The sequence below is a fragment of the Rhea pennata genome, chromosome 2, assembly GCF_028389875.1.
Source record: "Rhea pennata isolate bPtePen1 chromosome 2, bPtePen1.pri, whole genome shotgun sequence".
Classification (NCBI taxonomy): Eukaryota; Metazoa; Chordata; class Aves; order Rheiformes; family Rheidae; genus Rhea; species Rhea pennata.
This window is the reverse complement of record NC_084664.1, coordinates 141,317,657-141,343,184: the sequence shown is the minus strand read 5'-3', so window position 1 is coordinate 141,343,184 and position 25,528 is coordinate 141,317,657. Positions and strand designations below refer to the sequence as shown.

The window sequence follows — 25,528 nt, the reverse complement described above, 5'->3', positions numbered from 1 at the left end:
AAACACCTTTCCGCAACAGCTACTCAAACGGAAACGGGTCGGCACCGCCCTTAAAGGGGCTATAAAGGGCGCGTGTACGCAGACAGGCAGATGTTTTTGCGAGAAATGTGATAAAACCCACGATCCGCTCCTGGCAGCGCACGCCTGCAGCGGGGCAGGCAAACGGCCGGGCGGCGGGAGCGGCAGGTCTCCGTCCTGCCGGGCGGGGCGCGCAGCGCCCGGGAGCCGGGGGGAGCCGGCGGCAGCGCGGAGCCGCGGGCAGCCGGGGCGCGGGCGGAGCCGCTGAGGCGACGAGGCGCCGCCCCGGCCCTTCCCGCCGGGCCTGGCCCCGCCCAACATGGCGGCGCCCCGCCCCGCGCGGGCGGTGCCCGGAGCCCGTCCGGCGGCGGCGGGCAGAGGGCGGGAGGCGGCGGCGGCGCGGGGGGGAGCTGGCGTCGGCAGCAGCAGTTAGCGGCCGGAGCGGAGGGAGCTGCGAGCGCCGGGCGGCGCGGGGTGAGGAGCGCGGCGCGGCCGCCGGGGTCCGGGGCCGGGCGGGGAGCGAGAGGAAACTTTTCTGGCGGAGCGCGTCCCCGCCGGGGCTCCGGCCGCCCTTCCGCGGCCATGTTGGGAGCCGGGGGCTGCCTGGCGGGCGGCGGCGCTGCCCCGCGGCGGCGGCGGGAGGGAGGCGGCGGCGGCGGCGGCGGGGCGCTGCCGGCTCCCCTGGGCGGGGCCGTGCGGTGCCGCCCGCCCGCCGGCGCGGCGCTGCGGCCCCGGCCGGGCGCGGGGGCCCGGGGCAGCCGCGGGCGGCGGCCGGGGCAGCCGCGGGCGGCGGCGGGCGCTCCTCCCTGCCGCGAGGACCCGGCGGAGTCTCGGGCTCTCTGAGGCGAGTTCGTCTTTAAAAGGAGGGCGAAAGGCCCGACCCGAGCCGCGGCCGTTACATAAGTGCGCGGAGCGCCGCGACCCGTGACGGGCGGCCGGGCCGGGCCGGGCCGGGGGCGGCGGTGGCGGCCCGGGGAGCCGCGTAAGGGCGGATATTTGAAGTCTGTGCGCGGCGCTGCTTGCACAGCCGCCGCGCAGTGCGTTGAGGAGGGCAGCAGCGCGCAGGCTTCCTCGTAGTTTTAAGCTCCTCGACGTTTTCCCGAACAAGCGAAGAGGCTGCCTGGCCTGGACACTCCGGGTGCTGTGGCTTTTTTTTTTTTTTTTTAAATATATGTATAGAAGTGTGGATAGTGCATCTGTCAGCAGAAAACTTGTTACTTTGCTGTTAAATTTACCCCTTTTGGAGTGGAATGAGTCTGATCTGCGTAAAAGGCGCGGTGCGGAGCGCCGAGGGCGCCGTGCCCGGCGCGGCTGCTCCGCGGGGCGAAGCCGTTCCCGCAAACCGGACCCCTCGGGCGCAGCGTGCCTGGCTGCTACGGTTACACCAGGCTGACACCAGGCGAAGCCAAAAAAACTGGAATCAAACGCAGAACTGAGATTATTTATTGCTTTTCTTTTCCCAAAGTGAAGAGAGAGCTTAACACGCTATTCTCAGAATGTGCAGGCCGAGTATTTTTGATTTATTTTCAGGAGTGGCCTTCTGAAAGAAGGAAAGCATTTACAGACTGCGGTGTAATCAGTGTTGAGCTCCTGCAGATGATTTGTTTTATTTGCACACATCAGCATGAGAAAGGGATCAAGTCTTTAGCAATGAATGCAGGGTGTTTTTTTTTTTTCTTTTGAAATGTGCAATCTAAATATTGTTGACTAATCAAGTGAGGCATGAGAATCCTTATATAGTTATAATGGGATGTATATCAGCTCAGCTTGTTAAATAATACTTTCCTGGGGATGTTAAGGCAGCATTGCTTATGTTCAAAACTTCGTCCTAGCTAAGCATCCAAAATGCAGTGAAAGTAAAGCCTTGTAAGCATTACCCCCAAATTCTTCTTTCTAAATGCGAACAGACCATGTGGCTTTTGGAGTGATTAGGAGGTTTGTTCTGTGTAGAAAGCTGCACAGAGGAAGTCCCTTAAATGCTGAATGAAGACTGCTGAGTAGAAATTTGGAACTGGGGAAGTAGGATCAGTTTCCTCCTTCCTATCATTTAGAATTAATGAAAGTAATATGTTTTCATCTAGAAGCAAATTCTCATTAAAAGCAGGGATTAAATCGTTCTTTAGCAAGTGCTGCATTCTGTTTTCCTTAAATTATGGCCTGAGATTTTAAGTTAGTACTACATACTCCTCTGCATTAACAGAGAACCTTCCATTAACCTCCTGAAGCCCATAGCTTACAAAAAGTCATCACCAGTGAAATGGTTATTGTGTTCAGATGGTGTTGTGACTTTTTGGGGTTTCCCCCCAAACTGTAGTGCAATTGTAGTTTTAAATGGGCCATGATATGGCAGAATTTAGCATATCTAATTTACCCTGCCAGGAGGAGCTGAGTGAGTGCAGCAAAGGCAAAGTGCTGTGTTTTTTGTTTGTTTGTATGTTTGTTTTTTAAATTATCGATAAGTAAAACTTTAGAAGTTTTGCTCAAGCAAACAAACAGCATGCAAGTTTTTTTTTAAAGAACACTTATTATGAGTAACATCAAATGAGGAACTCTAGCGTTAACCATGGGTAAGTTTATTAGATGTTGGTAGGTAAGAAAGTTAGTTAAGTTAGTGTTCTTGGGTTTTATATTAAGTTTATTCTGTACTTTAAGTTCTAAAGATATGCTTTTGCCTTGTTCTAAGCTCTGTTAATAGTCAGGATTATTTTTCAATTTAGCTTGTGTGATTTTTTTTTTTAATGATTGATGTCTGTATATGTATGTTTTACTACTTTAATAGATTAATTCAGTAATTTGATGGAAATGTGATAATTTGGGGATTGCTATGAAAGAGAATAAGGTGCAAAAATATGCTTTTGGAATAGAACCATATATTTAATTTTTGTCCTATAAAGCAAATACAAAACTTTAGAATACCTTTTGTTTTATGGTGTAGTGGAGGACTTTTCACAGTTGAGAGAGCAAGAAAAGCTACCCTATAGAGAGGTGTGGTAGAACATATTTATCATACTAAAGTTTATTTTAATGTTGCCATAAATTATAGGATGTGATGACAACTCTATTAGCGAGTAGTCCTGCAAATTCTTAACCATATGAGTAGTTGTGTTGAAATAAATGGGTCTGCTTGAGAAGTTGCTTAACAGAGTTATAGGACAGAGTCCCTCTTAATGAAAAGAAACATGACTGTGCCTAAGAGTTTTTTGAAAGGAATAGTACTTTGTTTTTCAGCCTGACACTGTAGTACTATTTAGTCAAAAATGCACTGATGTATTTATTTTTGTTTTCTAAAGTTGCATAAGTTGGTAAAAGTGCTACTGCCTTGGATTTAATGGTACATTTTCTTTACCTACCTATGATAAAATAGGTAAATTTGAGAATAATTTAAAAAATTATTTTGAACATAATGGCTTCCTCCTCTTCTTGCATCATGAAGTTTTACAGTGCTTAGCACATTATGTTTGTGATAAAGCGGAATTTTGGCATTTTGTATAAATGCAAAAGAAGAAAAAAATGTCTCAAATCTCTTTTGTTCATTACATGCTGATGTACAAGCAGTTAGTTTACTGTGTTGAGATGCAATACATTGGGAAACTTTATTAGTTCAAGCAGGTGTTTGTATACAGAGAGAGTTGCTTGCTAGCAGTGTCTGATTTTCCTATCTAGCTTTACCTTTCACTACACACTTCTCATACCTCAAGTCTAGAGGTTACTTGTTTTGCTTCTAACTACTTAATATGCCTTCTGCAAATGAAAAGTTGCAGTTTGTTCTTTGGTGTGTGCTTTTCCGCAATATATGCGTACTTTGTTAATGCAAATTAATATTAAAGGCATGTACTGCGCCCAGTGTCTTTGAACTTGCCAGATAGCATCTTCCTTAGAACAGTGAACAGTGCAGCTGTTAACTTCAATGCAAATGTTTGTGCGGTTTCCAAAGTTTCTTCTAGCTCCTGTTATCTTTGGGGCAATAATAATGGGCCTAAATCTTACATTACAGTGAAGGAAAATGTCCTGTTGGATGATGGGCCTGTGGACTGGGGGACCCTGTAATTTTCCGGACGCTGTTTATTGCACTCAGAGGACTGGGTTGCGCTGAGTGCTTTAATGCCTGTGCTCCAAGTGCTTTCCATACCACTTTAAAATGCATCAAGCAGATTTGACAAGCGGTAGAAAGGGAGGGGTTGAGTGCCTTTCTTGGGAAGGACACCTACAGTAAGCTGTTGTGATTACAGGCTTCTTTTGGGAACTGACTCTTCTCGCTTTTTTTTTCTTCCTTCTTTAAATTTCTTCTGACTTAGCTGTCAGTAGTTGACAGAATGAATTTTTGAGCCTATTTTTCCATGTACTTCTGTTCTGAAAACTGTACCGAAAAGTGATTTTGTAACTTCCGATATGGATGAGGAGCAGGGTGAATGAAATGCCCTTTTAACACACAGGTTATAATACCTTGAGGAATTTGAGAGATTTTTCCAGCATCATTGGTAAATCTTGGTGAAGAAAGAGCAGTGCAATGTAAGTTATGTAATTTATGATATTGCTGAAAGGGTGACTGACATATCAATGATTGCGATTGATTGCAATTTTAATGTCATCAAACCTTCTGAAGTAAAGGGATGCATGGCTGTGCGATGTGGTTTGACTCGAACCACCTGTGAACCCCTCGTTTGTGCTGATGGTGCTTCCTGGGGGATTGGTGGTTGCAGCCCTCCTGAGTGCACAATTACTGTGACTTGAGCTGTTTTTACAACTAATTTAAGTGACTTCTTTCTGTTGGTTTAAAGTGGTAATAAAAAGGTTCCCTGTGGCTATTCATACTTACCGTAGTCTGTTCTTGGTGAACTAACAATAGAAATGATAATTGTGTCTGTGTGGTTTTTTGTAGTCCTTTTTTCACACAGCAGTGTGGCTGTTAATGCTACTTGATTGAAATAGTTTAAGAAACTAAGTATGTCTGAATGTTCTGATTTCCATCTGATAATATTGAAAATACGCTGCACTGGTACTGCATGAGCTAACCTTGCAGGGTGATGGCCAGCTACGTGGCCTTCTGAACGTATTTCCACAGTATAATACTAGAGTTGTCACCCAAAGTGGAGATTTCTTAATTTGCTTAAGACAAGAGCAACACAACAAGAAGTTAAGGTGCTTTCACCTGGTCAGAGAAGGAAGCTGAGTATTGTTGTTTGGCTTATGTCTCGTTTAGCTCTGAAGATGCTTAGAAATACAGAGGTTTCTTTTAAGCAGATCTGTATCGTACAACTTTGCTTTCTCAGTAGAATATCTGAATTTTTAAAGGACATGTGCATGTGAAAATAATGAATACTGATATAAAAAATGAAGTGGAAATGATGTGACGCTGATGCTGTGCTTATGAATTGTGGGACTGCAAGGGAAGACTTTGTGTTAAAACATGGCTGGTGAAAAGTCCTTTTGTGTTGCAGTTATTAGTAAGAAGTTCATGGCTCTTACCTAGTTTTGACCTTTCAACTGCTTTAATTCTTTGTATAGCCTGGTCATGCTGTAATCAATTACTTATAGTCTGGTCCTTACTAGAGTGTTAATAAGGTTCAGTAACTTCTCTGATAAAAGTAATTTTTTTTCTGTTTCACATTGCTACGTACAGGTACTTAAAACAGCCAAAGAGACATAGTTCACTGACTTAAGTTGGGTGTCAGTGCGAGATGCGTGCCTCTGCAGGAAGGAAAAACAAAATTCTGTTAACTTGCAAAAACTTGCTTGAATGGAGATGTTTAGTAGCTCAAGCACGTGCTCTGGAACCTGAGGAGATGCCCTTTCTAGTGTGCACCTGCAAAGGTGCCACCGATGATCCTTCTGTAAGTACGCTGCACGTGCAGACTGCAGGCGCTGGGCTTGCTTCGAGAAGCCTGCTGCCAAATAGCGTTTATGTTGGTCACTGAAGACTGAGTCCTCTTTTTTCATGCTGATTGTGAGAGAGTTCAGCTAGCTTTTAGCCAGTTTGTGGCCTGAAGTATGTGGTTAAAATCTTATGGGCTTTTATACCGCGTGTGACGTGCGTGGAGAGGAGAGATGTCCACATGTATGACTCAACACAGTTTAGAGTCTAATTAACGTGTACCAGTTTCTGTTACGTAACCAATCCGATTTCGCTTGCAAAATGGATTTGGCCGCATTTCTTGTAGATCTAGATACGACAGTTCTATTTTTTCGATACTGATGATTCTCTGTATGTGTTCCCCCCCCCCCCCCGAGAGTATCTAAATAAGGCCATTCATCTCAAGATTTAAAAGGTACATGGAGGCTGCAGATTCGCTTTGTTGTGCTGTGCTAGCGAAACTTAAGGCATGTTGTAGCTTGCACTGACATTGGTCAGAGCCTTTCCATTGGTTTTCGTTGCCCTCATCCCATGTCCATTTGATGCTGAGTGTGGTGGCGTTTGTAAGCATCAAGCCCAAATGTTTGGGGTTGGAACTGTGCTGCAAGTCTGGGTCCCATCGGTGTTGGGCTCCCAGCACATGGGACTCGTGTTTTGTAACTTGCCAGGCCTAAGCAGCATCTCGGGCTCCCTCTCTCCTGTCATGTTGGTCCATTTTCTGCTGTTCCTTCTGATCCCTCTCAGCGACTCGGGGTTTCAGGGAGCCTTGCTAGCGTATGATGTAGAAGGAGCTAGAACTAGATCTTAAAATCTGTGGAAACTCTTTGTGAAGCAGAATTTGGGTATATGTTCCTGATGCTTTGGTTAAGATAAAAGATGCAATTTGCAGGCACCAGGTTCTAAGCTAACCACTACTAATGCTCTTAAATACATGAAAATGGAAAATTAAAATAGTAGATTATTTTCCCAAGACTTAGTCTGAATACTGTATTTTCTTTTCTCTCCCAGTTGTTTGTTCAATTCAGTTATTTAAAGGGGAAATCTCTACATATTCAGCTGTTTCATTTCCAAGCTTCTTTTACCAATTTCAATATGTTGGCAGCTGCAAATACTTGATATGTCTTCAATTTTCTGAATGTTGCCTTCTGACCTTTGACGGATCAATTTGCTGGTGTCAGCTTGGCAGTATTGTTCACGGTGGATTACGCCTGCTTGTCTAAGCTTATTGTTATTATTCCAGCCTTTACCTGTTTTGCAGATGCAAATGCTGGTTACCTCCTGGTTATGTCTTGAAAGGCGTTAGGAATTTTGCAATGTAAGTGGTAGAGGCTTGGCTAGCAGTACCGGGTTTCGCAAGGGCTGTTTCAAGCCTTGTAAAACTGTGTTGTTGCCTGGGGAAGGGCTTGCTTGTCGGCAGCAACCTACAGCTGGGAGGTGCTCTGGAAAAGCCAGGCAAAACGTAGAAACAGTGAGTTTAGGAAGTTACTCCCTGTGCTGCTCCAACCCTTGGCTACCAGAAATGGGTATTTCTTTGCAGCAGCGGCCCTGTATCTATTATGCCAGGGGACAAAGCTAGTATCGGCTGCCGTGGCTTACTGTAAATAGAGCTGGACAGTAAGAATAGCAGCTGATTGCATTAAAAAAAAAAAAAAAAAGAAAGAAAGATGTTGCTCCTGCGCTTCAGCAGTGGGGTCTCCTCACCCTTGTCTAATAATTCAGATGCTTTTTTCAAATGAATTTCTGAGGTGGAGGGGCAGGATGCAGCCACTTCTACTTGCACTGGGTATGGATGAAATCTCTTCTGCACTGTTTTCTGCTGTAATAAGTTGGTGTGACCAACCTTTAGCATGGTTTGCTTTCCCATAGGTGCTATTTTCCCTGGTGACTCGGTGGGCTGCTGTGCTTTTCCCAACTATCTACTCTGTTTTCTCTTTAGTAACCTCTTTGGTTTCCTGGAGGAGCAGGATTTATTTATTTTTTCTTGGTGACCGAAACATGCTGATAAATAGTCCTGGGAGCTGTGCTGAGATGACCGCTGTGATTGAGCGGGTGAAAGTACAGGGAGCAGCTAACAGGCTTTACTGCTTTTATTGGGACTGCTCAGTTCTGAATTTGTGTTTCTTTTTAGTGGGAGCAGGCCTTTCCATTTACGACGAGGTTTAATGGGTGCTCCCTTTCCTGATGAGATTTACCATGTTAAGTACCGAACCTCAGGAGAAACTGATGTCCGGAATCCAGTCTTAGAGCATCAAATTTGGTGGCTGTTTTTGCCTGTGTGCAACAGGTCTGGGGATGCACAGGCTCACAGCTCCTCCGGTTGGCCTGGGCAGTCAGTGTTGCTCTGCTACTCCAGTTCGCTCACCATGGTAAGACACACACTCTTAGCCAAACAGTCTTTTGCTGAAAATAGCTTCCTGTACCCAAACTAGCTTTGGAGTGGTTTGGGGAAAGGGGGAGATAATGTGATTAGACCGATATAAGGTCATATTTTAAGAGGACTACCTAGAAACAGTCTCAGTCTTCAAAATACAACTGGGCTTTCTATGCCTTCTCAGCTCTGTCAGGTAATGGCCCTTTCAAATTTTAAGGATAATGCACTTATCTTGCAGGTTTGACAATGCATAATATTTGTTTTTGTTTTTCATTTAGAATTGTTTATATACTATGAGCAGTTTTTATGCAACTACTGAATTAAAACAGCAGACCTTCTTTGTAAGCTGTAAATTAGTGTAGTAAAATTAACTGCAACTTACTGAAAGACTTACTGAACTGTAAGATGTTAGGTAATTTAAATAGGGACTGTGGTGCCCTGTACAGTCAAGAGGAGTTTTGCAGTAAGACTAGACTTGTGACAGTCATTTGCAGGAGTGCTTGAAAAACACAGACCTGTTTGGGTGATCGTGGCGATTACAAGATCACATCCAACTAGATAAATGAAGGATTTTGTCTTTAGTGCTGTATTTGGATATTGTTGAACACTAAACTGAGAAATACTGGAGTAGTGAAAGGATTTTTGAAGAGTGTTAGTTAATATTGAAAGTTCTAAAATATTAGAGAGCGGAGTATTCGCAAGCTGTGCGGTAGGCAGTAATGTGCTTGCTGTTCCCAAATGATTTCTGCAAGTTTGTGGCCTGTCGGAGAGCTGCTGCCAGCAGGTTGAGACAAGTCAAGGGTTAGGCGTGCTGGCTCGTACCTGTAATGGAGTCGGCTCATCTGCGGTTCCTTGCAGCGTGGTTATTCGGCAGGCTTGTGCAATGCAGGAAGCGATGCGCTCAGAGTGGAAAAATTGCATTCACGTGGAAAACATTACTGTGAGAATAATAGAAATGAGGTGGATGAAGGCCACAGGATCGTCTATGCCATTTTTCCTGCTAGTGTAATGCTGATTGATGCTTGTAGTATGTTTTCTCTGTAGTATTGGGATTAAAATGCTGTACGCATTGAGGCTTTCATTACTTCCTTGGAGAGCGATCCAAAGCTGCTGTGGTATTGCCACTTCTTCCAGCGTTTTATCTCTTGTGGCTTTGTTAGACTCTGCTCTTCCTTCTTTACACCATTTTTTTTCACACTTTTACCACTTAGCATTCCCACCCTCCAAATATCGATAACACTTTTTGATAAATACTGATAAGCTGCTTCCTTATCTGAAGTATCTACTAGATTTGTGTTTGGTGTGTCAAGAGAGACTTAGATATTTCTCTGCTGTTCCTCACAAATTGGTGGTGCCAGTAGACTCTTAACACTTTGCTTGACTTCCAGTTTGCCTTGCTGGCGATGAGGGAAATGCAGAATTGATTGCTTTGTCCAGAAACCTGTTCCCTAAATTCTGAAACAACTAAGACTATTAAAAGAAAATGAGATGGCAGTTGTCATGAAGGGAGATTGCAGGAAATGAAGTGAGCCATAAATAAAAAGTTTGCTGAAACCAAGTGTCTGCCCAGCCACCAGTGCCCTTCTGATTGCTGTAGCCCTTGCTCGTTATTGTACCAGATTAGTGGAAAGCAATTCTGGATAAAGGATATGACTCAGAAGTTCAGGGGGGTCTTTCTGCCTCTGTTTCTGCTGCCATCCCCTCCTTGACTTAATCTCTTAATTTGTTCCTTCTTATTTTGCTGCAGTGTCATAATGTAGCTTTCCTTACTCTTGATATTCACGTCTTTCCAATATCAGCAGGCTGTCTGCCGTATTCTTACCTGCTTGTCCTACCTGTATTTAACAAACTGTCCACTTTCACAACAGTTTCCAGAATGTTTTGTTGGACAAAATTAGAGAAGAGCTGCTTAGAAGGCTGTATTTCTCAAAGCAGCAGTCATTGTCGTATGTTTTAAATAGGATCCAGTACAGCTAGCTCCAACATTAGTGCAGGCTTTTACTTGCTACTGTCATGGAAGTTTTTATCAGTGTTAAAAAACCTTCAGAAAGCAGTTCATGTCATACTCATGTGTTTTCTACTTCTCTGAATGTAGTATTTTTTGGTACAGTTTCTTACTAAGTCTGACTTCCATATTGTTGTAGCAGTCTTTTTTTTTCCTGTTTTATAAAAAGCAAGTGCAGAATCTTTGAAAAATGTACTTAAACTGCAGTTAATTGTTATAGATGTATAGAAGTAACTAAAATATAGAATGAAATATTAGTGAGATTGTACATGGCTTAATGGGTACTTAAAACTTAATTTTCTTCAGTATTTTATTCTACATACTGAATTATAAAAATATCAGGAAAAAGGACTTGATTAAGCTTCTATAAAATTGATAAGTTTCTATATCACCGATAATTGAGCTCTGTTACCTGGGTGGTTCTTGACAGCTGTGGCTGATTTGAGCATGAGCGGTTGGATGCTGGTTACAGATAGTAAGCTCTACGTGCACAGCAAACATCACTGCCAGCAGAGCAGGACACAATGCAACATTTGTCAACTACATCATGTCAACTACAAAGGTGGTAGTAGAAAACTTTCTGATAGTGTTGAGCTACCTGTAGCCGTGTGTGTCAGCCAACATTTTTTTTTGACTCATCTGTCTTTAACTATAGTCGCTTTTTAGTTTAGTCTAGGCTCCAACAGTAGAAGAGCTAGCATGTAAAATGTACAGATCTTATTTAACAGAGGAGAACGTACAAGTATTGAGTTTGGGGAGATCACCAGTATACAGTGGCAAAGAGAAACAACTATGTAGAAAGCAACTTGTTAGCATGCAGTGGCTCCAAACAGCACTGTTCTACTGTTGCAGTAGTCAGCAGAGTCTTATATGTACTGAAGTTCTTAACTTTCTGAATAAGATAATTCTTATTGCTAATATGATACAAAGGTAAAACAGAAGTAGAGAGGTGAGAAGATCTTGGTATATTGCTCTATCTGCAGAAGCTTCTTGTGAGTAAAAATAGGAATAATTTGATGTGAAAGGCAATTTTGCATACAGGAGTAGAATTGAGACTTTCTGTATGATGAAATAAATTCTCTTTTAAATTGTACATTATGTTACAGTAATGAAAGCCTTGGTCCAGCATCTTCATCTAGAAGTAGGCTTAGTGAGAGCATGTATGTGTGAGAATGAAGACAGACTAAAGGCAATTCTGTTACAGCATTTTGATAACCAGGATTTATTTATTCAGAAAGCCAATACACCAAGAAGCTGGAGCCAATAAATTATTCAGTTAATGCTCTTAAGTCAATTTTACTTTTTTCAATGTATCTTATGAATCCAGAGTTACCATTTGCAAGCAACTTCAAGAATTATCCGCTTCACTGAAAGAGCGTTCAGGGTGTGTACAGGGGGAGTTTTGAAATATGCAAAATTTGTAGCCTGTTATTTTGTGGAGTAGATCTATAAGCTTCAGTAAAGCTCATCCTAGAAGTGTTTTAAACTTCTGGGAAATGCCATGAACCTTCTGTGTTGTAGGGATGACTTAGCGTTTTTTAAAGAACAACACTATTAAAGCTGTTAAAGCACACTATGCCAAAAACCAGGTCAAGCTTCAGAATAATGTTCAGGTTCCTTAACTGTTGTCATCATCAGAGGTGGGTCTACACACATGAGCTGCTTGGACATCGGTCCTGAACTGTTGTTGCTTGGTGCCGCTGTGTGCAGTCATGGCATCATGCATCTCCATCAGCTTGTGGTGCAGCTAGGTTTGGCTGAGTAGTGCATTTTTTGTAGAAGGTGATCAGGTTATTTCTGTGTTGTGCTGACTAACAGCATGTGCTGCATTGCAATCGATACGCAGAAAATGAATCTCATGGCCGAGTTAAACTCTTCTTTTGGGCTTGGGGACTCCTGGGTGTTTGTACGCAGAGTCGAGCGTTACAAAAGCATGAACAGCTAGGTTTGTGGGTTTTGACTGTTACAGTAGCCATAAGCAGAAATGATGTCTAAAACACTCCCCTTTCGCCTTTCCTGGAGGTGTCTGACCTGTCCTGTTTGAAGCTCATGGCTGTATTTTGTTCTCACTTGTTTTGGGGAGGACTTAGGGTATGTTCCCAGCAGTTTACTATAGCTCAGAAATTGCAGGATCTCAAGACATTCAACACTATCTTGAGGACAGTAATCTAGTGTCTGCTTCTCATAGTGGCCAGTGCTAGGACTTTCAGCAGAAAGTTAAAATAAATAAATAAATAAATAAATAAAATCAGCACATAGTTGGCAGATAGGATACTGTATAAAAATGCCAGCAAATAGTTGGCAAGTAGGAGGATATTGCCACCCAGTTCCAGGACATACTCTGGTATCTTTCACAATATATCTGAATACACTTTAAGAAGAGATTGCTGTGATTTTTTTAAAAGACTGATTATAGATAACCACATATAGCTTTGGAAACTGTGACATCTTGGAATCAAAGTTCCATTGTGTTATATTGCATATCAGAAGTGTAGAAGAAGTCTAGACATTTATTTAATATCTTCTCCTTTTATGTGCTCATAGGAAGAAGAGGTGTACCTTGTTTTCTTTTGTATTCTTGTGAACTTGGGATGTCTCCTTTCATATTCCTAATTTTTCCAAATTCAGTTATTCTAGTCTTTACAATCAAGAGACTCTTCTGGCAATTTCTCATTGTCATTACCTATTTCTGAACTCCCCTCCTTTCTGGAAAAAAAAGTCACTAAAAGTGAGTGAGCATTACTGCACAGGATTTCAGATTAATTCTTAATTTTAAATTCTTAAAGAACTTAAGCACTCTGACATTTTTCTCTGTATTGTTTTAAAAATAAAAAAAAATCTAAGCTCTTAGTATGGAAAAATACAATTCATGTCATGTAAGAAGATGGAAATGATTTATCAATAGTCTAGTGGCTCTCATTACTTCAGTTGAGACTGGTAGGTAATTGTTTGTTGAACATTATAGACTAAAAATTAAATGCAGAAAAGAGGTGATCGTCTTGTCTTCCTTCCTAAATAGTCCTTAACTTGCCCCAAATTCTTGCCTGAGTCCAGCAAGTGGTCATTTCAAAAAGGTGAAAGTAGTCTTCAGCACAAGCTCTAGGATCATGCATCTTGGTTTTAAATCATGATGAGTATTAAATGATCTTGGTTAAAATAATTTTTTGTAAGGTTGTCCTAGAAAGTATATGACTAAAACCTGTTGCCTTTTTTCTCTCTCTCTCTCTTTTTTTTTTTTTGCCTGCCTTTTCTTCCTTCCCCTCTCCAGTGACTTGTATTTTGAAAACCTCTGGTGACCATGAGCTGTACATGGAGCTGTAGAACAGTGAGTGATTCTTACAGACCGGTGCAACTTCTTTAGACCAAGAGTTTGTTTCAGTGAAGCTTGTCAGCATGATTGCTTTTTTTCCTGTGGACTAGCAAAATCTTGTGATTTTTATCTATGAATTACAGTTGGTTATAACAGTTGGTTATAAAAATGCAAGATTAGAAGTGATGCATATTGATTTGGATCAGCAGAAAACCGTATTCCTGTTCTCTATTCTTTGCACTCTCCTGACTGTATTCCTTCCCAATGTTGCAGGGAACATGGGGGATATGCAATGAACCCTTATAAAACTCTGTTCTTCAGTAGTCAGTTATCTGTGTGTGCTCTTGCAGCCTAGGGCAATGGCAAATAAGCTAGAAAGCGTCTTGGTGTGTATGCTGATTTACGTTCCCTCTTTGGTACTTTCTCCTTGGTTGCCCCAACTATTACCATTCCATCTACCAACATTTCTGCTAACTAGCACTTGTATGTTCATAGGCATTGAAGCTGACCTCTTTAAAAATTCTTTCAGAATTTCTCCCAGTGCTAGTGCTTTGCCTGCTGGAAAAAAGGTGATAAGAGATACCTGGAAGGTGAAGACTTAAAACATCATCCCCCTCTCCTCCCAAGCTTTTGAGACTAGAGCTTATTGTTGAGTAAAACAGGTAAAGATAGGTAGTGTAATTCCCCAGGCATGTAATTTAGAATTGGGACTTGGAATGCTTAAAAGAAATGAAGCGTCTATTGAAAGGTATATTTTGGATATGCCTGAATAATCATTCATTTTAAAAATAATGAAACAGACTGATGTAATCATCTGTTGTTTGCTGTTCTCAAAAAAAATGTAACTGATTATTTACTGTAATCTTCTGTTTTACATTGTTGCATACTGAAAAGTATTTTCTATGTGGGGAACTGTCTCACTAATTTCCTATTTATCTCCCTATCACTCTCCCCTCCCAATCCTAGCCCTAAAAGTTTCAGTTTTGTTCTAATCCTGATGATCTGCCCTCTGATAATACCATACAGTTCTTGTAATGGCATAAATCAGCATGGCTGGAGATGCACACTTAAAAGATGTGATTTGGCTTTATCTGCTGCTGCAGAAGGGTTCAAGGACTGCTGTGTCCACTTATGGACATCTCTTATAAAGGAATTTATAGACAGAGCTTCCAAAGCCTATAGAAGAGAAACAGGTATAACTAGTTCAGAAATACGTGACTGGTGGAGGAGATTGAAATAACTCACTTTTTTTCTTCCACCTGGACACATAGTTTTCTCTTCCCTAGAAATAACAGTACTATTCTAGTACTCAGAAGTTCTTTTTGAAGAAGATAGAGGCAGTTCTTCTCACTGAAGAACACAAAGAAATGAGTGTAATTTGCAGAAAAGATGAAAATTGCCTAGTGCATACCTCCCCTCAACTTGATCAAGTAAGGGAGGAGGTGAGCTGCTGGTTTAGGTTAGGCTGTTGTTTGGTGCATGCACCCTGTGTAGGTGTGCTTGCTTTGGCCTCAATGCCACGCAATTAGATGTCGTGAGGAACCTTTCTATCAGTTGATTTCTGTGTTTTACCTTGACCTTCTGTAGATCAAAATAATGTCAGCTTTGGTGGCTTTGTAGCTCTACCATCAATAAATACAAAACTGTTTATCACATTACTTAAATATCATAACTAATGCTTAGGCATGTAATGAACATCCGGAGGAAGTACTGGAGGATACCCTTTATTAATAGATTCTTCTGCCTTCAGTGTCAAACTCTGTTGAAACAAGATGATGTAGCATGCATAGCTAAAAAAAAAAAGTTTTAGTTGCATCTGAGTAAGCCCACTTGTGAAACAGTTTTAGTTGGCTAATTTCAATTATTTTTCACAAAACTAATTTGTCTTAAAGCAGTAAACTATAGTTTTTTTAAAATCACATTTAACCTTGGTAATGTGAATTTGTTTAATCAGATTAACTATATCATAGGTAAGGCCTGAAGAGAGACTTCTCTGCAACTGGACTTCTATGCAGAAGTTTAATCCGTCTTTTATAAGGAAATATCTGAGGTGTAGTGTATACTTTTTAAGTCAACGTTTTGCCAGCGTCTGAGAGTCTTTGAACAGAATCAAGGTTTTGTTTCAGCCTGGTTTGTTCTTCATTACAGGCTGATCCTGTACTGAAGGCAGGCGAAGTATATTTAGAAGAGAAGACAGGTGAATGGAGGGGACTGTAAGTAGGATCGTGTTGGGAAATGTGGGTTGTAGGTACTGGAATTGTGGCTTATATGCCCTCCTTCAAAAGAAGGGGAGTCCACTAATAGATGTCACAAACATCAACTTATCAGTAGGTAAAAAAGGAACAAGTAGGAGAGCTATCTCCTGGAAGTCTAGAGAAAGGTCTCTGCCTTTGGCCCCTTCTGAGGTGGCACGTCTCATTTGCCCTTGGCTCTAACGATGGCCTCGTGGTTTTATCAAGCGCGCAGTTCTCAGAAGTCCCGGTTGTCCTTGCAAGGATCTCGGTAGCAGATTTGGAGCTGACTGACATGAGTTTCCTTTTACAATCTTCTGCCCGGAAAGCTCTGGATAAGAGAGATACTAAACAGCTGCTTACAGAAGTATGTATTGCTATAGTTTGTTTTCAGTTCACCTTTGAATAATGTAAGCTCTTGCTCTTACTTGCAATTTGGGAAGGAACAAGGGGTGATTTTAATGCAAAATTGAAATGGAAGTACTGTGTTGTTTATCAGCACTGCTTGAAATACAAGGGCTTCCTGTCTGAACTTATAATCAGTGCAGGTTACTTATGTGTTTTCATGAGCAGATGAGAGGTGCGTGACAGGACCTTGGGGCGGGAGGGAGGTCCATCTCTGTGTGTTGTGTAGTCACGATAGACAGAGGTACCGTTCAGGTCATGTGAGGGGAGAGGCAGTGGCAAGCAGACAGTGGGCTACCGACCTGTCGCTTATTCGCTGCCTGTATCTGAAGAGTTTGCCATGAAAGCAGGTGGTGGAGAGTGCAGACTGGCTAAAATACTTCTAGTAGATGGATTTATGGGTTTTGCACGTGATTTAAGGTTTATATTCTGGAAAAAAGCAATTCTGAGCCTACTGAGGATGGTGCCTTCCTATGTGAACATCATTTGTGTTTGTCCTGTTAATGTTGGCTGAGCAGCCTGGTGACTCAAGTTAAGTTAATGCTTCTGTCAGTGTTAGAATTCAGAATGGTGGGTGACGCTTTCTTTTATTACCCAGAGAGTGGGAACAGACAGACATAAGCACTAAACCAGCATGCATGAACCGTACTAGAGGGGGAAGCCTCCTAGTTTGTCTCAGAAGCTCTGCAAAGCAGTACCATAAGTGCCATCTGTGTGGTAAAGATAGCTGTCAGCTGGGAGCTGGATGGAACATTTTTGCTTCTGAAAAAGACTAATCGGTTGCTAAAAATTCCTAAGTGTTAATATTTATTTAAATCTAGCCCAAGTTAGTGTCTGTGAGCCAGCAGATACTTTCCTTGTAGATGGCTGTTGTTGAATCCATTTTGTTCTAATGACAAACCTTTCTTTCTAATCTTAGGATTCTTTTGAAAGATGGTGGATCGCTTGGCAAACAGTGAAGCAAACACAAGACGAATAAGTATAGTGGAAAACTGCTTTGGAGCAGCTGGTCAACCTTTGACTATTCCTGGTCGTGTCCTGATTGGAGAAGGAGTATTAACAAAGCTTTGTAGGAAGAAGCCCAAAGCAAGGCAGTTCTTCTTGTTCAATGACATTCTTGTTTATGGTAACATTGTCATCCAGAAGAAGAAATACAACAAACAGCACATAATTCCACTGGAAAACGTCACTATTGATTCCATCCAAGACGAGGGAGACTTACGGAACGGGTGGCTTATCAAAACACCAACGAAGTCTTTTGCAGTTTATGCTGCCACTGCTACAGAGAAATCTGAGTGGATGAACCACATAAATAAGTGTGTTTCTGATTTGCTTTCCAAAAGTGGGAAGACTCCTAGTAATGAACATGCAGCTGTTTGGGTACCAGACTCGGAAGCCACTGTGTGCATGCGCTGTCAGAAAGCAAAATTTACACCTGTCAACCGTCGTCACCACTGTCGCAAGTGTGGCTTTGTCGTGTGTGGGCCTTGCTCTGAAAAGAGATTTCTTCTGCCAAGTCAGTCTTCCAAGCCTGTGCGAATTTGCGACTTCTGCTATGATCTTCTTTCTACTGGGGAGATGACTGCTTGTCAGTCTGCTAGATCGGACTCCTACTGCCAGTCACCTAAATCCCCTTTAAATGATGTGTCTGATGATGATGATGATGAAGACAGTAGCGATTAAGGACCATTTTTTTTCCATGTTTTGCAATTGGTATTTCAAACCATATGGAGCTGCTTTTGCAGGATGCCTATAGTCAGGTTCCTCAGAAAAATTCTGTTTTAGCCATAACATATGCCTGAATATCTACAACTATGATGTGCCTCAATCTATGAATTCTCTAGACAACAGATTTTTCACTCCTCTGCAGGGATAGACTTTTGCTAATGTTATCAGATAATTTTCCAGCTTCTTATACTTGAGTTATGTCTAGGTTACACTTTCGTGGAAGATTGGAAAATATATTGTACTTTCTTAATTTAACAACCCATACCACCTTATGTTTTGTGTTGATATGTTATGTGGGTTTTCAGGATATAGGGAGGAAAAATGTAAGCATGTGTGAAAGTCAAGTATTTTCATGAATCCCATAAAACTGTATGTTCTGACGATGCTACATAGTGATAAATTGAAATGTGACCTAACTACAAACTTAAATGTCACAAAACTTGGGAATTGTCTTGTTCTGCTCTTATTTATGAATTCCAATACCAAGCAGTGCCTTGTAACAGTTGTGCTGATTCAGGAAGAAATGCATCTATTAGTATAAATATTATCTGTATTTACCTGATGCTGGTATGTGAGAGATTGTTGGTGCTATTGAAAATAACTGCTGTGTTCAAAATGGGATTTTGAGAAGATTGTATCTGTACACCCTCAGTGGATGACGAAGACCTAAATCACGTGTCCTCATCTGTACAGGCAGACCCAAAGACTCTGCAAATTCTTGCAGGCTTCAATGAGGTTTTCTTTGCAGGAGCTGCATTGCAACCCCCAAACTAGGGTTGCGATCTTGAGATAAGAAGCTTGGTGTGATTTTCACATGGGATATATACGTTTTCTTTACAAGATAGCTTATAAGTTTCAAATAGTAATTTGGCAAATGCATGCTGAAACTTCAATAGGATGGCGTAGCATTTTGCTGTGATAGCTTATATACTTCTGGAAATATTTCCCAAATGAACACTAACTTGTTTTTTTAAAAACATTAATGAGAGAGGTTTTTTGTCAGGAATTTATGTTGGCTTGTTTAAAAATAACCTCAAGTTTTAAACAAACAGCCTGCAAATATCCTTACGGAATTGGCTTTCCTTTTTACACAGCTGACCTCAGGATAAATGTGAGATGCAAGTTATTTCATTCTAAATGTATACCCAGGACCAAGAAAGATGTATCTAAGAACTATAAAATAGTCAGTGCAGAAAAAGTCTAGTATTCATTTTACTTTTAATAAGTTGTTGAATACAGAAGTGTCATGTTTCCTATATAAATGTTAAAAGTTAGATTTGTAAAGACTTGTTAAATCCTCAAATGCTATATTTCTATATTTTATAATAGTAGTCAATGCTGGAGAAAAACCTCTTTGAAATAATTGTATGGAAGTATAGTAGCAGCTGACTTTATAAAAAAAAATTGTTAAACTTTTGTAGATCTTTAAGTGACAATTTCTGCACTGTTTGCCTTTGGCAATAATTGGGTTAAATATTTATTAAATAAACAATCAATGCTGCATATTGCACTAGTCTCCCATTTTGTACAGTCAGTCATCTTTTTTCTTAAAAAAATAAAAAAAGCAAAGCACTTCAAAGTTTTAGCCTTCAGAGTTCTCTAGTAGCTGAAGATGCACTTAACATCTTTAGGAAGGCACTCTACATTAATAGTCTGCAATACATTGCTTCAGGTGAAAATCATGTTCATATGATGGGGCAATAAATTCCAAAATAATTTCTTTTAAAAGGAGTAAGGAGTACTTGATCTGCTTTGAAACAAACACATTAAAAAGGGAAAACACTTTGTGATAGAGATTAGGGACCAGGAAGACATTAAGATTTTTTTCAGATAAGCAATAAACAGTTGTATATACTCAAAGACTAGGTGAAGTAAGTAGTTATATGTACTCATTCCTTGAAAGGCAGAGAAATGATGACCTGCAGAGTGGGAATATAGGCTATTCTGAGAATCCATTTTCAAGTAGTAGTGCTTACGTTTTGTGCCTCTGTTTCTCAAAAACAATTTTTGTATTTCAGGAATGGAGACTAAACTTGTTAGCTTCATTTTTTTTCTACAGAGTTGCAATATGGACTTCCCATGTACATATGTTCTAATGACTAACAGTAATGTACATCCTGGTACAATTGCTTCCTCTTAAACTGTCAAATATTAACTTTTCTTGTTAAAGATTCCTTCTTTTTGTGTACTTTTCCCAGTGTTTCTGTATGTTGTGCTTGCTTTTCAGCACTTTGGGGGGATGGGGAAAAGATTGGAGAGAGTTGGAGCACATCCTATGTTTCTGCAGTTATGTTCTTGTACCTACTTCAAATATCTTTTGTTATCTGTGAATGACACTTGCACTGTGCTGCACTGATCCCTGAAGCTGTAACCAAACCAACGTTTGTGTGTGTGTGGGGGGAGCGTTTCATCCGAAAATGATGCATCTTGGCTCAAGCTTTTTGAGAAAGTATTAGGGGAAAAAAAAAAAACAAAAAAAAAACAAAAAAAAACTATGTTCTCTGGTAATACTCATATCCCTCTGTGGTATTTGCTGAAACTTTACAAAATGGACTTAACGTCAACTTCTCTTGTGTACTTCTCTTGAAAGGGCTCAGTTCATACTTTGTAATCTTGTTTTGTCAAATTATTTTTCTTTACAAATATATGGTGTAGCTTCAAGCTTATATGTGTTTAACTTTCTTTAACTGTGGGTCATTAAGGGTGACATTTTTTAAAATTCTAACAAGGATTTTAACAAGCTTATTAACTTTCAGGAAGTACTAGTAAACTGGGAGTAAATAATCATGAAGGATGAGACTTGAGACTGAGTTTGGAATAAACGTGGTTAGGAATTTGGACACAGCTGAATAGAGGAACAGTTTAAAACAAGATGGAAAACAAGCGTTTTGCAGAGACTGACTTTTTGTTGAACCAGAGCAGCAAAAGTTGAGCCCCTGAAAGAGAGGCTGGTGGAGTCAAAACTCCTTAATGCAGATGTCTGAGCAGCTGGGCCCCTGGGCTGGGATAGTGGAGGGTGGCTCCACTTGGAACAGAAGCTGGAAGTGACATTTTTGGTGTGAGACTGGAGAGCAATTTTATATTTTTCCCAGAGCTCTGGACTCTTCAGCTCTTAAAACAATTAATAATTATGGCCAGCCTCTCCACATATTTTATGTAAACTTTTTCCAGTTCTTTGTGGTAGATTTAATCTGCTCTTTCTGATTATATTTTGCAAATCAAATAGAAAAAGGAGGAAGTGGCATCTGCAGTATCTCTTTTGCAAGGCTTTGCAGTCAACTTCTGCTTTGTAGAATAGTCTATATTGATGAAATACATATTTGTTTGCTTTAGCTGAGTTCAGACTTTGCACACTCGAGCACCTTTCACAGGAGCCTGTATTTCGCAGTGCTGGAAATGTTAAAGGAAGAATTTATCGTCTCAAAGTTTTAGATGAAGCCAATTAAACTGCTGTAAGGTTGTTAATGTAAAGTTAATAAGACTGTTTTTCCTTCAGGTCTGATGCAGATAAACTTCCCTTAGCTAACGAGTAATCTGCAAGAGTTGAGCACTTGTGTCACTCGGTTCAAAATAAAGTTCCAAAATTAGCAAATGGATTTGCTGAAAGTTGAGTTTGCAACTGAGGTTCTTAAGGTCTCTTATCTAACAGGCAGATTATAATGACAAGCAAAAACATCCTGTCTGGGGAGGGGGTTTCCTGCCAGTGGGTAAACTTTAGCTAATCTCTTAATGCAAATGAAATAGTGGTTAGCGTAGTTATTGACTAATGGTCAAGTGGAAGCAGATCATGGATTGCATTACTGTGATTTTGCATTTACTTAAAATTGCCATAAATGGACAGAAGAATTCTTGGTTCTGGTAGCAGCAGATACAGCTGAAAAGAAGCGCAAATCTTGTAATGTCAAAGCAGGAGCAAATTATTGCAGTAAATCTTAGAAGTTAAACTGTTCATTATACCCCATTTGATGAAATTTGACCCGCTCGCTTGTGCCTGCGGTGTGCGCGTAGCCAGCGTGCCCTCCTGTGCATGACTCGGAGGGAAGCCGGGCTCTTCGTGTGAAGCAGCTCCGCTCGGCTCCCTTGATATGCGCGAGTTCAGAGCGGCTGCAGAGTGCCGCATGGGGACGAGTGGATCTGCTGCGCGTCCTTCTTGTTCTGTATGTGCATGAACTTGTTCTGAAGGTCAGTCAGGATTAAGGTGCCTGAATCAGTCTTCAGGTTGGAGATGTGGTGTTTTCTAAATTACTTTCTAGTTGTCCAATAAATACTACCTGCGCCCAGAGTAAAAATCAAAATACTTCAACTGGACTTTGATACATTTGGGGTGAGAACAAAGAACAATGTAAATTGATTGAATTGGCAGCAAAATAATCTGCTGAAGAGCAGGAGGCATTTTACGGTCACTGGGTGCATCTAAGGGTATTTTTTTTAGCCTGTGTAAGTAGAATAGTTTTTTCCATTGTGATAAAGTTTTATAAAAATTGCTTTTACTTGTATCTAGTATTTTAAGAAACTTTGTCTCAAGTTATTTTCTTGCAACATAAGAGGTTACCAGATAGCAGCAGCAGGCCTGTGTTGCAAATAGGACCTGGTTCCCCTGTCTGAGGTCGTTCTTACTTATGCAGAAGATTAACCAGATTAAAGAACGTATCTGAAAGAGACTGTCTTTATGAAGTCTCTTCCCCCAGACGATGCTCTCACTCCAGCTAGGCAGAGTTCAAGCAGACAGCAAGAGCCCATCTTATTCAGGTGCTTTGACACATAATGCTAATGAGTTCAAAAGCTTGACCTTTAAACAGTCAGGTCTTCAAGAGTGTCTGACTCTGACCTTAGATAGGTAGCCTTTTTTCTGATGAGAAGTGAGTAGATGTGGTGAACTTCATAACGTGTGAGTGACTTGCAAATAGTTCACTTCAGCTGCTGGCTAGACTTGATTTTTCTCTCAAAAAACTGTTGCCTGTATGCAGGTTTAGCTTAACATGTCATGCACTGTAATGAAAACTGGGATTTTGCCAGCTACTTCTTGTAGAAGTTGGTAGTGCTACCGAGCACTTCTAACCTGGGAAGTTGTAATGGATCTGAGAAGACTGTGCAGCCAGGAGGGAAGAGGATCTGCTGCTTCTGCTTTTAAGATCAGCCAGTTCTTTCTGTGGTGCTTGTTTGCGCCCATCTAGGTCTGTGCAATCCCTCCAGAGCTACTGCTCCAAACTGAGCTGGAACAGCTGCTTCATTTTCTATAGGTAGAACCTATAGACAGCTCTATAGTAGAAGAGCTTCTGCGTCCACCTTGCCTGCTTCGTATCTGCCTGGTCAGGATGTTACCATGGGAGGTGAGTTAAATATCTGAAGACGGAATGGGCCTCTCCTGCTTGCCTTGGGTGACATGAATGCTGTTCTGGTGTTACAACAGATGGTGAGACCTTTGAGACGGGTAAACGTGTGCCAGGCACAGGGAAGGCAACAGAGCTAACTGCTGTGCTGTTAAAGTGAATGCACTGGTAAACTAACATCTGAAAGGAAGAACCTGGGCTTTCAGTCTGTCATGAGCATGCAAAATGCTATGTAGTTTCTTGTCAAATGTAGAAGGAAAGGCAACAAAGTTCAGTAGCCTGCTCGGAGGCTTTTCTTCTGAAGCTGCTTTTTTTTTTTTTTTTTTTTTTTTTTTTTTTTTTTTTTTTTTTTTTTTTTTGTGCACCTGGTCTGACCCTTGTTGTATATAACTTGGCATTTTGAGTAGAGGTATCTCAAATGTTGGGAGGAAATACCAGCTTGGCTTTCAAACAAAGCTCTGTAGTTCTTTTACAGTGTGAAACAGTAGTGCTTGAGAAAAGAGGAATGTCGGAAAAAGCCAACTTTGGAATGAAATTCTCCATTTGGCTTTTAATGTTGGACATAGCCCCTCTTGTATGAGCTCTCCGGAAGCAGAGAAAAGTGTGCCCTCTCGCAGGACGTTTGCTTCCTCAGGCTTGCAGTGTGCGTGATGAAGAGAACTACCGAAAGATCATTGCCTCCGCTGATGGAAACTAAATGCGCAAGCCCGCGAAGGGTGACCCCAGCCTCCGTGGAGCAGAGCGGGGGAAGCGGGCGGCTTCAGCCTTTCACAGTCTATGTTTTCACAGGTAGCTAAATTACAACAGCAAAATGGCCATGGTCACCTTTTGTTCAGAGGACAGGAACAATTTAGGAAGGAATAACGGCTGACTATTGACTGTAGCTGGTTGGCGCACACAAACTAACGCTCCTCCTCACGTGAAAAGTGCAGTGCGTGAGCCTCAGTGGTCTCTGCGTAGCTCTTGGGACAGGTGACTTGGAGCAGTGCAGTGCTCCTTGCTTCTAGCACTGCCAGCCACCCAGCTCTGGGGCACTAAACACAAAACCGTGAGGGAGCCGTGCTTATTCTGGTGTGCCACGTGCCTCTCGGACCAAAATCTGGGGTGCCCTTTGGCAAAAATTTGTCTTACATGCAAGGCGAGGGTTGGAAGCCCTCTTTTTAGGAGGGTTAGGACTTGGTTGTGTGAAGTTAGGGCCTGTTTGGTCTTTATTGGGTCAGGCCCTGATTCAGCTTTCCAGGTCCTGCTGCAAGGTGTGATGATATAGGCTGAATTTTTCTTTTCTTTTTCTTCTTTTTCCCCCAAGAAGCACTTTCACTGAGTTGTAGAACGATGTTAAGATGTACTCTCCGTAGTCAGCTTTGCTTGTGAGCCGAGGCGGAGACGCCCAGGGTGCCGGGCTGTTCCCCAGCGCTGTCGCTTGCTTGGCAGAGGCTCCTCGCGCGCTGAGAGCTTCCTGCGGCGCGGGCCGGGCGGCGCGCGGCTGAGGAGGGGCCGCAACCCCGGGACGTAGACGGGTCTGGGCCAACTGTGAAGCTGGCTGGCAGAGCGAGCGCGGGCAGCGCAACCCGCGGCAAGCAGCCGCGTACGTCGCCCGGCCTCGCAGCGGGGCTCGGCAACAGGTAGCCGCCGCCGCGCGCCGCGAAGCTTCACGCGGTTCTCGTGTCGAGCCGGCGCGTCGGGGCGCTTCGCAGTTCGTTCTGTACTTCAGTTTTGTCCCCCCCCCCAACTTTTTTATTTTATTTTATTTTTTTTAATTAAAGGAGAAGCTTGAATTTTTACTATTGTGGGAGGATGGAGGGAGAGAGTCTAAAAGGTGCCGGTGTCTTTTTTTATTTGTACCCAGATTTTTCTCACACGCACGTTTCCATTTCTTTGCTGTCCTTGTCTCTGTCGTGCGCTCTCACGCTTGCCCATTTCTTTCCAGGTGGCAGAGCTGTGATCCAGCCTCTGAAATGCTTTTATTTTCTGCTTGCTGGTGGAGGTGCTGCTGGTCTGACTTGCTGCTGCCTTCAGCTGGTGCTCGGCGGCGCGCTGCTGCTCTGAGATTTGCAGGGCGCCAAGGGGCTTCTAGCCCTTTAGCTGCACTTTTTAAGGAAGGTGCTGCTTTTTTTTTTATTATTATTATTTTTTTTATGTCAAAAGCCCTTTGATGTGAGCAATCTGTTTGATGTGAGCAATCTGACATCTAATCTGACACTTAACCTCCTTAGTGAGGCTTACGGTGGCGTTGGGGCTCTCTGAACAAGTTACCATGGAACAAAACAGGATGGGGATTC

General features: G+C 42.0%; 1 protein-coding gene across 4 annotated transcripts; it reads left to right on the top strand.

Moving 5' to 3' along the window:
* The first annotated feature begins 396 nt into the window (after positions 1-396).
* PLEKHF2 (pleckstrin homology and FYVE domain containing 2) lies at positions 397-19,422 on the top strand. 4 transcript variants are annotated; one of them, XM_062568341.1, is made up of 2 exons: positions 397-492; positions 17,111-19,422. In XM_062568341.1, the coding sequence occupies exon 2, from the start codon at positions 17,125-17,127 to the stop codon at positions 17,872-17,874; it is 750 nt and encodes a 249-aa protein (XP_062424325.1). In that variant the 5' UTR covers positions 397-492; positions 17,111-17,124; the 3' UTR covers positions 17,875-19,422. The 4 variants fall into 4 exon arrangements, with proteins under 4 accessions (XP_062424325.1, XP_062424329.1, XP_062424327.1 ...); XM_062568345.1 differs by lacking the exon at positions 397-492 and adding an exon at positions 1,095-1,156; XM_062568343.1 differs by lacking the exon at positions 397-492 and adding an exon at positions 15,704-15,768.
* Positions 19,423-25,528: the final 6,106 nt, after the last annotated feature.

Excerpts from the sequence above, each read along its gene's own strand:
- PLEKHF2 (XM_062568341.1), top strand. The coding sequence starts at position 17,125 with ATGGTGGATCGCTTGGCAAACAGTGAAGCAAACACAAGACGAATAAGT.